Raw genomic sequence first — 12,574 nt, 5'->3', positions numbered from 1 at the left:
CAAGAAGAAGCTCATTAAGGTCCTGGAGGGGCCTAGCCAATCTCCAGACCTTAATCCCATAGAAAATCTGTGGAGGGAGCTGAAGGTTCGAGTTGCCAAACGTCAGGCTCAAAACCTTAATGACTTGGAGAAGATCTGCAAAGAGGAGTGGGACAAAATCCCTCCTGAGATGTGTGCAAACCTGGTGGCCAACTATAAGAAACGTCTGAACTCTGTGATTGCCAACAAGGGTTTTGCCACCAAGTACTAAGTCATGTTTTGCAGAGGGGTCAAATACTTATTTCCCTCATTAAAATGCAAATCAATTCATAACATTTTTGACATGCGTTTTTCTGGATTTTTTTGTTGTTATTCTGTCTCTCACTGTTCAAATAAACCTTGCATTAAAATTATAGACTGATCATGTCTTTGTCAGTGGGCAAACGTACAAAATCAGCAGGGGATCAAATACTTTTTCCCCCTCACTGTATCCCTTTAACCAGGGATTTCTACATTATTGATCTAGCTAGATGGAAAGGCATACCACTACTTCACTTTGTAGCGTTTAGAAGTGACCTTCTGTAAGGAACAGATAATCCTGGGGTGTCCTATTCTGGGGAAAGAGGTAATGAGTGTGAAGGGTGGAGGGAATGAGTGTGAAGGGTGGAGGGAATGAGTGTGAAGGAGAAATAAGCCCTTTCCCATCCCTCTTCCTCTCATTTTGGGCAGCGTGGTCAGCTATTGTTGAGCCAGAACAAATCAATCTCCGACAAAGTGAAAGAGACTGAATGTACAAGCAAACATGGCTCCCTGTGGTGTCGCCATTGGTTGAATTGTGATTAGTTGTGTTTTATACAATATCAAGGTTGTTGATCATCAGTTTGAGGCAGTTTATGGGAGAGGATGGGAACATGTTGCAAGGAGCAGGGAACATGTTGTCGCAGGACAGCATGGACATCTCACCTGCGAGTCCGTTGACCATTGGAGACCTCTCTCTCTCCTCCTCGTCCTCCTCCTCGGGGGCTGCTCTGTCCTTCCTGTCCATCTTGCTGACGGAGGTGGTGCGTTTCCTCTGGACCTCCGAATCAAACTCCTCATCAAACAGCACCTGATCTACCAGGTCAGGCTGCACCGGGCTGGGCTCCGCTGGGGGCTTGGGCGTCCCGTAGTAGTTCCCTGGTAGAGAACACACACAGCAGTGTCAACAGAAACAGTCAGTGGTAGTTACCTGGTAGACGAGATTAGATGATGATAATTTATTAATCCCCAACGGGAAATAAGCTTGTGGGAAACAATAATTGTCTAATCAATACAATAAAAACAAGACAATTAAACAAAAAATATGTCAGGTGCAACCACACAGTTTATCCTCAGCATGTCAACACTGAAAAGGGAAATGGATTCCCCACTGTACATTATGCAGCCCCTCTCTTTCTGTCCCATTCTCTCCCTCACTATCTCTCTCGCTCTCTTCTTATAGTCATATTTACTGCAGTGCTGGGCTGTACTGTGCTCCCCAGAGCCCTGTGGCAGTAGCCTTTATCCAGGACAGATCCGAGCGAGGTGCTTCTTGGCTCTATTGGCTGTGTTTTATTGTCGTGTGCTGTGGCGCCCGGGGCCAAAACAGCATGAATCGCTCCGTGAGGAGATGAAAACTCTTTTTTTTACACCCCATCTCCTACCGTAGGAAAGTTAACCCAATTTCTTTATTTCTTCCAACTTCCTACTTACAGCTAACCAGACAGAATAATATAAAGAAAGAGAGGAAGGAGGAAAAACAGCAAGTCAGGAGGGTATATAAATATTGATTCATTTTGCTGTTCCCTCTCTTCCCTCAGCTCCCTGGGAAGCCAGTACTCCAGTAGACGGCAACACTAAATCCTGTAGTTTAAAAGCACTGGAGTTTCTCAGGCTATCTAGGAGTGGTGAGTTACAGCTAAAATGTACCATAGAGAGTTATTACATGTGGAGAAACATCTCTCAAAGCTTCAGCGGTCTATCAGCTGAGCTGACAGGCATATTAGTCAGTCTACAGCACTGAGGGTTAGTCTCATCTCATCTCATGGGAATTCATGACTACGCTCAATGGTTAATGACTATACTGTAGTATTTGTTATGAAACATCCCTAGACCAGACCTCCACAGCCAAATTAAAGAGGTAATTATGCTAAATAATTATCATTATTAAGTTATTAACAGACATTACTAACATTAATTTGGAACATGGCACCATTAGTATAGGGTTGGATGTCAAACCGAAACATCCACATTGTTTTTAGACAGAGACTCTTGGCTCGTCATTTAATTTATTCATAATTGGAAAGCCTAATTTGAATTAATTACACCCTGTATTAGCTTATTTAAAGAATGGGAGAGAAAGCCTAGAGGTGGTTTGTGAATTAAAACTCATTAGTTACACTCTCAACTCTATACAACCTTATAGTTTTGCTGTACATAATGCAGTAAGTTTATCTCAATCAACTCATTTGTGTAGAGTAATGGCACAGCCACTGCCAAGTAATACAATACTTTACGCAACTTGATTATTTGTCAGTCTTAATCTGTCTGTCTGTGACAGGGAGTAGAGGCTCTGAGAGGGGAGGCAGGAGTCGTCTTACCATCTGTGTGACTCAGACCTTCTCTCCCTATATCTCTCCTCTCTGCACTGTTCCATGAGCCTGGAGATACAGCCAACAGCCCCTAATGGAGCCCCTGCTGGCAACACTGTGAAAAGGTTTATTAGCTATCGGATGACACACCAACCCCAGCAGCACTATGCTGAGAAACAAAGGGATCAGCACACCTTTTCCTTAAACACAGACACCCAACCCATCCATCCCGCTGCAATCCCCCTCTCCCTCTATCTCCCCTCTCCCTCTCTCCCACTGCCGACACGCGGCCGATCAATTAGCATTTGTCAAAAGACAGCTTCATTATGCCTCAGCACGGTGAGCACGATGAAGATGAAAGATAGGAGGCTTTCTTTAATCCAGACCTGTCACAACACAGCCCAGTCATCTCCCTCTCTCTCCTTCTACTTCCTTGCTCACTCGCTCTCTCTCCATCTCCATCACTCCCTCCCTCCCCACCACTCTCTCTCCTTTAGTCTCTCTCTATCCCCCACCCCTCTCTCTCTCCCCTTGCCTCCCTCCATCTCTCAGGCCCAGTGGTGCGTGATTAATAGCTCATAAACACAGCTCTCCTAGGAAGGGGGGGGGAGAAGAAGGGGAACAGAGAGAGGGAATAGGAAGAGAGGAAGGGGGAACAGAGAGAGGGGATAGGAAGAGAGGAAGGGGGAACAGAGAGAGGGGATAGGAAGAGAGGAAGGGGGAACAGAGAGAGGGGATAGGAAGAGAGGAAGGGGGAACAGAGAGAGGGGATAGGAAGAGAGGAATGGGGAACAGAGAGAGGGGATATGAAGATGGGAAGGGGGAACAGAGAGAGGGGATAGGAAGAGAGGAAGGGGGAACAGAGAGAGGGGATAGGATGAGAGGAAGGGGGAACAGAGAGAGGGGATAGGAAGAGAGGAAGGGGGACCAGAGAGAGGGGATAGGAAGAGAGGAAGGGGAACAGAGAGGGGATAGGAAGAGAGGAAGGGGGAACAGAGAGAGGGGATAGGAAGAGAGGAAGGGGGAACAGAGAGATGGGAAAGGAAGAGAGGAAGGGGGAACAGAGATTTGTTACAGTATTCATCACCATTAATCTGAAGGGAATATGTGGGATATGTCACATACAGTGGGGGAAAAAAGTATTTAGTCAGCCACCAATTGTGCAAGTTCTCCCACTTAAAAAGATGAGAGATTTTCATCATAGGTACACGTCAACTATGACAGACAAAATGAAGAAAAAAAATTCCAGAAAATCACATTGTAGGATTTTTAATGAATTTATTTGCAAATTATGGTGGAAAATAAGTATTTGGTCAATAACAAAAGTTTCTCAATACTTTGTTGTATACCCTTTGTTGGCAATGACACAGGTCAAACGTTTTCTGTAAGTCTTCACAAGATTTTCACACACTGTTGCTGGTATTTTGGCCCATTCCTCCATGCAGATCTCCTCTAGAGCAGTGATGTTTTGGGGCTGTCGCTGGGCAACATGGACTTTCAACTCCCTCCAAAGATTTTCTATGGGGTTGAGATCTGGAGACTGGCTAGGCCACTCCAGGACCTTGAAATGCTTCTTACGAAGCCACTCCTTCGTTGCCCGGGCGGTGTGTTTGGGATCATTGTCATGCTGAAAGACCCAGCCACGTTTCATCTTCAATGCCCTTGCTGATGGAAGGAGGTTTTCACTCAAAATCTCACGATACATGGCCCCTGGACATGTACTGGCTTAAGCAGGGGGACACGTCTGGCACTGCAGGATTTGAGTCCCTGGCGGCGTAGTGTATTACTGATGGTAGGCTTTGTTACTTTGGTCCCAGCTCTCTGCAGGTCATTCACTAGGTCCCCCCGTGTGGTTCTGGGATTTTTGCTCACCGTTCTTGTGATCATTTTGACCCCACGGGGTGAGATCTTGCGTGGAGCCCCAGATCGAGGGAGATTATCAGTGGTCTTGTATGTCTTCCATTTCCTAACAATTGCTCCCACAGTTGATTTCTTCAAACCAAGCTGCTTACCTATTGCAGATTCAGTCTTCCCAGCCTGGTGCAGGTCTACAATTTTGTTTCTGGTGTCCTTTGACAGCTCTTTGGTCTTGGCCATAGTGGAGTTTGGAGTGTGACTGTTTGAGGTTGTGGACAGGAGTCTTTTATACTGATAACAAGTTCAAACAGGTGCCATTAATACAGGTAACGAGTGGAGGACAGAGGAGCCTCTTAAAGAAGAAGTTACAGGTCTGTGAGAGACAGAATACTTGCTTGTTTGTAGGTGACCAAATAATTTAAAAAAATTAATTAAAAATAAAAATTAAATATAAAAAAATTTCCACCATAATTTGCAAATAAATTCATAAAAAATCCTACAATGTGATTTTCTGGAGAAAAAAATTCTCAATTTGTCTGTCATAGTTGACGTGTACCTATTATGAAAATTACAGGCCTCTCTCATCTTTTTAAGTGGGAGAACTTGCACAATTGGTGGCTGACTAAATACTTTTTTCCCCCACTGTACGTCACACCCAGACGTGGCGGCAGGTAGCTTAGTGGGTAAGAGCGTTGTGCCAGTAACCGAAAGGTCTCTGGTTCTAATCCCCGAGCCGACTAGGTGAAAAATCTGTCAATGTGCCCTTAAGCAAGGCACTTAACCCTAATTGCTCATGTAAGTCGCTCTGGATAAGAGCGTCTGCTAAATGACTAAAATGTAAATGTAATGTGTTAACAAAGGTAGGTACTAGGCAGGGGGTGGAAACGGATACAAACACAGTCTCTTGCTGTGTGAACATGAGATCAGACTGATTGGGAGCCACTGTGCTTAATAACGACAACAAACGAACAGGACACCTGTTGATATCTATGGGCACCCACAGGCACACACATGGAGGACCTTTCAGGCTGTTCTATGGCACTTTTACATATCAGTCATAGAACAGGGTTCTACATGTACAATCATCCTCATCAACACTACAACAGCCCCAGGCCTACAGAGACTACATGCAAATTCCAGTCAGTCAGGTCAGCTTTCACACACACTATGCAGCTGGTGATGCACTACTCTGTACAACTGGTGGTTGCTGCAGTACTGTGTGCAGGAGGCAGCAGAGGGAGACATTACCTTTTAACCTTCCCTTTCATTCTTTATCCATGACCAGGCTGTGTGGGTCCAGTCCCAGGGGGATCCAGGGCTGAAATATGCAACAGGGTCTGGGCCATGGTACTCAGTGTTACTGTATTGTAGTGTGGAGAAGTCATGCCACCTGGATAGAGTAGACAGCAGCTGCATCACATCCCCAACCCGTGAGAACCTCTATAGGAGTACAGAGTATAGGCAGCAGCCTCCAAAACAGGGATAGGAGTGCCAGTAAGGTCTGAGCTCTCAACTCCTGCCCTCTCAGTTTCACTGTTCCTCTCATGGCCTTGTGTGCTAAAAAGCGTTCCTGTTCTCCATCTCTCTCTATGGTGAAAGCAGTAGCACACTTAGAGATATTATGCACGCACCCCTAATCGTTTTGTGATGGGAAGCATGAGTGTGTTAGGGAGCGGGGAGCTGGAACTGGGGAAGCCCCTCGTGTGGAGGTTTGGAACGCTGCCTCAAGAGTCTTACCCTTTCTCTCTCTGCTCTACCACTCTCCTTTTTCTTTTCCCACTATTTATCCCCCCCCCCCCTTTCTTTCTTTCTCTTTCACTGTTGCTTACTCTGCCACTCTCTCCCTCTCTCTGCCACTTAACTAGCCAGCCAAGGTCATGCACACAGACACTCTTTAATCGTGGAGGATGAGCCTTCTCTCTCTCTCTCCTGGCTGGTGCCCACTGGATGCCCCTCTCTCTCTCTCTCTCTCTCGCTCTCCTGGCTGGTGCCCACTGGGTGCCCTCCTCTCTCTCTCTCCTGGCTGGTGCCCACTGGGTGCCCCTCTCTCTCTCTCTCCTGGCTGGTGCCCACTGGGTGCCCCTCTCTCTCTCTCCTGGCTGGTGCCTAGCAGCATGCCCAGCCTTCACAGACTCGACGGCAGAGTGCCCGAGGCAGCCATGCAGAGCCAGACAGAGCCAGCTGCAGGCAGAGCCCATCTTCTGCTCCAGAGTTAGACAGGCTCCCTTCCGCTGCTGTCACAGTCCGGGCAAAGCTGACTGTCTCCACAGCCACCCTTGTCACCTCCACATTCCTCTGCTGTGAGGGTGAGACAGTGTGAGACCGTGTGAATAGATGTCTCTACTAGACTACAGCTGCTCCCAGCTCGGAGGTGCCTGTGCTGAAGGCCAGTGCTACTGCCTCTAATAAGCCCTTCCCCAATCTAGAACAGAATACGGCTGCATGTATGGGTGAAGCAGAATATTTTTAACTGCACTGAGTGAGTCTGTATACTTTCGGACAATGTGTTTGTCTTTTTAGAGCCACAATGAAACAGAAAATCCACCAACTTGATTGTGTATTCTGCAACTCTGACATTCCTTAGCATTGGAGCATTTCTTAATCCTCCTCCCTGGGATTCTCCTCTGTCTCTGTGTGTCTTGCCACTGCAGCACCTTTACCGTTTCCTTCCCTCCCCAGTCCTGTGTGAGCTGGCCCATTGCCCTGGCTGGTCTTATCTTCAGTAATACTCAACTCTGCTGCTTTACGGGAGCGCTTTAAATACCTATCAAAGCTGTCCTATAATCTGCTGCTCTGTGCTCTCTACAATACAATCTTTCTCTCCAATTATCTCTGTGTCTTTCTATAATTCATAATTCATGTTGCCCTGGCTGCCCTGTGGCTGGCGTCCATACTGAGTGCTAGAGAGAGGAGGAAGAGACGTTATGAATCCTGGTGTATAGACTCTCACCTCCCCGATCTGGAGTCGAGGCACAACTCTCAAGTGCAAGAAGTACTACTCACGGCCTATGAGCCTCTCTGTGCCTTCTGAGAAATAATACAGGTCTAACCTTTGTTGGCACTTTCCTCCCTGAGTTTGAGTCAGCTACCTGCAGTTGAGCACCGCCTGAGAGAGAGGGAAAGAGAGAAACCTGTGTTGCCAGAGCATCAGGGAGAGAGGCTAGAGAGGGTATATCAAAGCAGAGCAGAGTCCACCGGGGAATAGAACCAGGGGATTAAATAGAGAGAACATGAAGGAGAAACAGGCTTGGGAGACAGCAGGCAGCGGTGGCTGGAGAGGCTAAGGCTGCCTGAAGACTGGGCCAGATGAGAGCACTGCTGGGTGGAGTAATGGCCCATCATATACAGTTGAAGTCGGAAGTTTACATACACTTAGGATAGAGTCATTAAAACTTGTTTTTCAACCACTCCACAAATTTCTTGTTAACAAACTATCGATTTGGCAAGTCGGTTAGGACATCTACTTTGTGCATGACACAAGTAATTTTTCCAACAATTGTTTACAGACAGATTATTTCACTTATAATTCACTGTCTCACATTTCCAGTGGATCAGAAGTTTACATTCCAGAAAATAATGTCATGGCTTTAGAAGCTTCTGATAGGCTAATTGACATCATTTGAGTCAATTGGAGGTGTACCTGTGGATGTATTTCATGGCCTACCTTCAAACTCGGTGCCTCTTTGCTTGACAACATGGGAAACTCAAAAGAAATCAGTAGACCTACACAAGTCTGGTTCATCCTTGGGAGCAATTTCCAAACACCTGAAGGTACCACGTTCATCTGTACAAACAATAGTACGCAAGTATAAACACCATGGGACCACGCAGCCATCATACCGCTCAGGAAGGAGACGCGTTCTGTCTCCTAGAGATGAACGTATTTTGGTGCGAAAATCAATCCCAGAACAACAGCAAAGGACCTTGTGAAGATGCTGGAGGAAACAGGTACAAAAGTATCTATATCCACAGTAAAACGAGTCCTATATCGACCAAATACTAATTGAGTGTATGTAAACTTCTGACCCACTGGGAATGTGATGAAAGAAATAAAAGCTGAAATAAATCATTCTCTCTACTATTATTCTGACATTTCACATTCTTAAAATAAAGTGGTGATCCTAACTGACCTAAGACAGGGAATTTTTTCTAGGATTAAATGTCAGGAATTGTGAAAAAGGTGTATGTAAACTTCCGACTTCAACTGTATATAGGCTACACAGTCATAAGAGAGCTTAGACCATGTTCAAACAAAAGACTGCTTTGTTATAGTAGAGAATGAATAGAAAATAAGTTAACTTTCACAGTTATAAGGGAAATTATCTTCTACTGCTGAACAACTTTAAATATGCAGTGTGCATCCACCCATCACACCCACCCACACAGAGAGAGAGAGAGGGAGAATCATAAAGCGGTAACCCTGGACCTATTCTTTCCCTGAAAGAGATCAGCTCCACAGCTACAGATCATCAGGCCCTGCCTGGCTGTCCAGAGATCACAGAGATTAGTCCCACTGACAGCCTGGGTGATGGGAACAGCTAACCATCCACACATACATCCAGCCAAAGTAATGGAGCTGCCGGTAATAAACCAGATTGACTCACAGGGAGATAATTGACTGAAGTTACACATTCCCCTGTGAACAAAAACTAATTATCATGAGCTGAGAGAGAGAGAGAGAGAGAATGTGTGTGTGTACATGTGTGTGTGTACGTGTGTGTGTGTGTGTGTGTGTACGCCTCAGTTGTCCAGTGGAGATTCCTCAGAGGTCAAAAGGCCCTACATTAATAACTAGCATCCTGAGCTGAAGCAGCCATATGTAGATCAGCCTATTACTTGGCCTCACTGTGTGGATGTATTATTTATCCTGCATACTGGTGCAGTCTGGATCTGACTGGCTATGAGGGAACAAGCCCCCAGGGTTCTGTGTCACAATGACCACTGGCTTCTTAGAAGTCATCAACCTACTTTCCATCACAAGTGGGACTATGCTATTCTGCTCTTGAAAATGCTAGCTACTTCATTTCACATGTACAATGTATGAATGCTATCTTTATATTGAGTTTATCTGATGACCTGGATGATGGTGACAGCTCAGCAGATACTATACAAACAATGCATGTCATAGGGATTCATTTTGTGATGCAGCTGCATCCTCTGGGAATTGTTATTACTGTGTAGAGTCCACTCCCCTCTCCATCTCCCCTGCCCCCATCCACGCGCCCTCCCCTAGACCAGTTATTTCCAAACTGTGGGGCGAGGTGTCGGCGGGGGGGTCCCCCACCCCAAAAGGAACTCAGTCCCGCTTTCAACTTACTCTAGAAAGTTGTAATAGTAGAATGCACTAGGTGCAATTTTGAAATTGGGTAGTGCATCATCAGTTTTCCTCCTGTCATGTCAGTCATTGAATACATTAGAGAGCTAGGTTTTGTAGCTCATACATTTTGTTGTAAAGTTTGAGTCACTCAAATATCACATGAATACACATTAGACATGGCAACATGTATAGAATAGCAAGAAAATGTGCTTTAAAACTGCAAAAGTTTTCCATGACAAAATGTATAGAATTGCAGGAAATAAGGGGTGTGAACAGCTTGTGTTATGAGCACTGCTTGGGCCCATAGAAATAGACGTGGGATGTTCCCGAATGCTGGAAGAGGGGCCTATTTAAAACAGTTTGGGAACCCCTTCCCTAGACCACCTCCCCTAGACACCCATGCCTACCGTCATAGGTTCCACTCTCAAGCAGCAGGCCACTCTCCTCCAGCACACGGAACTCCCCCACACTGATGAAGTTATAGTCCACCCCAGGAACCTCCCCCTCTCTGGGCTGTCGTGTGGTACCTGCCAAAGACATCACAACAAACACAAAGTGAGTGAAACAGACCCTTTTATGGGGCAGAGTCGTGATGCAGATCCATCTAAATATGCACAGAAGAGGGGTGGACTCCATTTTCATCGTGCACACAGGAATGTGAATTGTGTCCGCATATCCTCCAGGACCACATGCTTCTACATCTGCATTGATTGCTGTTTGGGATTTTAGGCTGGGTTTCTGTATCGCACTTTGTGACATCTGCTGGTGTAAAATGGGCTTTATAAACACATTTGATTGAATTTGATTGAGTATCGTGCATAGCTTACACCAATACACCATGGGGGTTACTGAGAAATCAAGCTATGAATAGATTATTCTAATGTGTGCATAATGCTAAATTATCTTCCACACATTGAGCAGGTAACATTTACAGGTAAGGTGAGAGTAAAGTAATAAAGCTGTTGGAGGAGTGTAGATAGCAGCCTCTCTCCTCTCATGGTCCAAATGGAAGATGAACAGTGTTACATACAAAACCCTCAGACCATGTCACAGAGAAACAGAGTAGGTGATTGACCTGAGAGCTGGTTTAATCTGGATGATGGTTGGTCGGTTACTAAACTTAATGCCTGAGTTGGCTGAATAAACCCCTGAGGTCCTCTACAAAGTCAGGCTTCAAGGCCACAGTGAGGGATAGTTAGATGGATGGCTAGATTAATGAATGGAATGGCCACTCCTGAGCCATGACGTACGTATAATAACTTCACTGCCAATTCATATAGGAATTATAGTTACCATTGCTTGTCTCTTATTCTCTGTAGTTCTACCTATCCTACGCCTGTCAGCAATACATGCCCATAAAAAAGTGTATTGAAGGAGTTCTGAGGTCTGTTCATCTCCCGAGCTCAGAAGATGGTATTTCTCCTCAAGGTCCTTCTTTTCTGTTCGACAACAACAATTTAAAAGCAACAGTTGAAAAACCTTTCATTTGAACATTCTAACCTTTTTTATTTTCCTTCCTGCTCTTTCTCTCTCTCTCCATCCTCTATTCTTCACCCTAAATCCCCTGAAATCCGTGTTTTCGATCTGGAAACTGCAGCACTATACATGCCAGTATAAATGAAGCATGCAGTCATTTTTTAAAAATCCTGCGCGCGGTTACCCGTCTGTGTAGTGCAACTAACTCCAACAAGCTGGTCTATTTAACATGTTGTCCCCTTATCTGCGCTACATTGAAGACATGTACACTACTAGTCAAAGATTTGGACACACCTACTCATTCAAGGGTTTTTCTTTATTTTTACTGGTTTTTTTTTACATTGTAGAATAATAGTGAAGACATCAAAACTATGAAATAACACATATGGAATCATGTAGTAACCAAAAATGTTTCAACAAATCAAAATATATTCTATATTTGAGATTCTTCAAAATAGCCACCTTTTGCCTTGATGACAGCTTTGCACACTCTTGGCATTCTCTCAAACAGCTTCATGAGGTAGTCACCTGGAATGCATTTCAATTAACAGGTGTGCCTTCTTAAAAGTTAATTTGTGGAATTTCTTTCCTTCTTAATGTGTTTGAGCCAATCAGTTGTGTTGTGATAAGGTATGGGGGGTATACAGAAGATAGACCTATTCGGTAAAAGACCAAGTCCATATTATGGCAACAGCTCAAATAAGCAAAGAGAAACGACAGTCCATCATTACTTTAAAACATGAAAGTCAGTCAATACGGAACATTTCAAGAACTTTGAACGTTTCTTCAAGTGCAGTCGCAAAAACCATAAAGCGCTATGATGAAACTGGCTCTCATGAGGACCACCACAGGAATGGAAGACCCAGAGTTACCTCTGCTGCAGAGGATAAGTTCATTAGAGTTACCAGCCTCAGAAATTGCAGCCCAAATAAATGCTTCACAGAGTTCAAGTCACAGACACATCTCAACATCAACTGTTCAGAGGGGACTGTGTGAATCAGGCCTTCATGGTCGAATTGCTGCAAATAAACCACTACTAAAAGGACACCAATAAGAAGAAGAGACCTGCTTGGGCCAAGAAACACGAGCAAATATATTTTGATTTGTTTAACACTTTTTTGGTTAATACATGATTCCATACGTGTTATTTCATAGTTTTGATGTCTTCACTATTATTCTACAATGTAGAAAATAGCAAAAAATAAAGAAAAACCCTTGCATGAGTAGGTGTGTCCAAACATGACTGGTACTGTATAGCAAACATTTTCTGCATCAGGGGAATCAGCTCAGATGTAAATGGGTGTTTACCTCAAGTGAACTGCAATCTGACCGGAGC

At 44.8% G+C, this 12,574-nt stretch overlaps 1 protein-coding gene across 2 annotated transcripts in view; it reads right to left on the bottom strand.

The window, feature by feature from the left end:
* Positions 1-12,574, bottom strand: part of LOC121545742 (membrane-associated guanylate kinase, WW and PDZ domain-containing protein 3) — a 192,591-nt gene that overhangs the window by 35,913 nt on the left and 144,104 nt on the right. For both annotated transcript variants that reach the window (XM_041856534.1, XM_041856535.1), the window contains exons 3-4: positions 10,170-10,289; positions 943-1,155 (exon numbers count right to left, since the gene is read on the bottom strand). In XM_041856534.1, coding sequence (XP_041712468.1) covers positions 943-1,155; positions 10,170-10,289 — 333 coding nt within the window. The remainder of the gene's footprint in view (positions 1-942; positions 1,156-10,169; positions 10,290-12,574) is intronic.

This window comes from Coregonus clupeaformis, chromosome 30 (genome assembly GCF_020615455.1).
Source record: "Coregonus clupeaformis isolate EN_2021a chromosome 30, ASM2061545v1, whole genome shotgun sequence".
Classification (NCBI taxonomy): Eukaryota; Metazoa; Chordata; class Actinopteri; order Salmoniformes; family Salmonidae; genus Coregonus; species Coregonus clupeaformis.
This window is presented reverse-complemented; position numbering and strand designations above follow the sequence as displayed.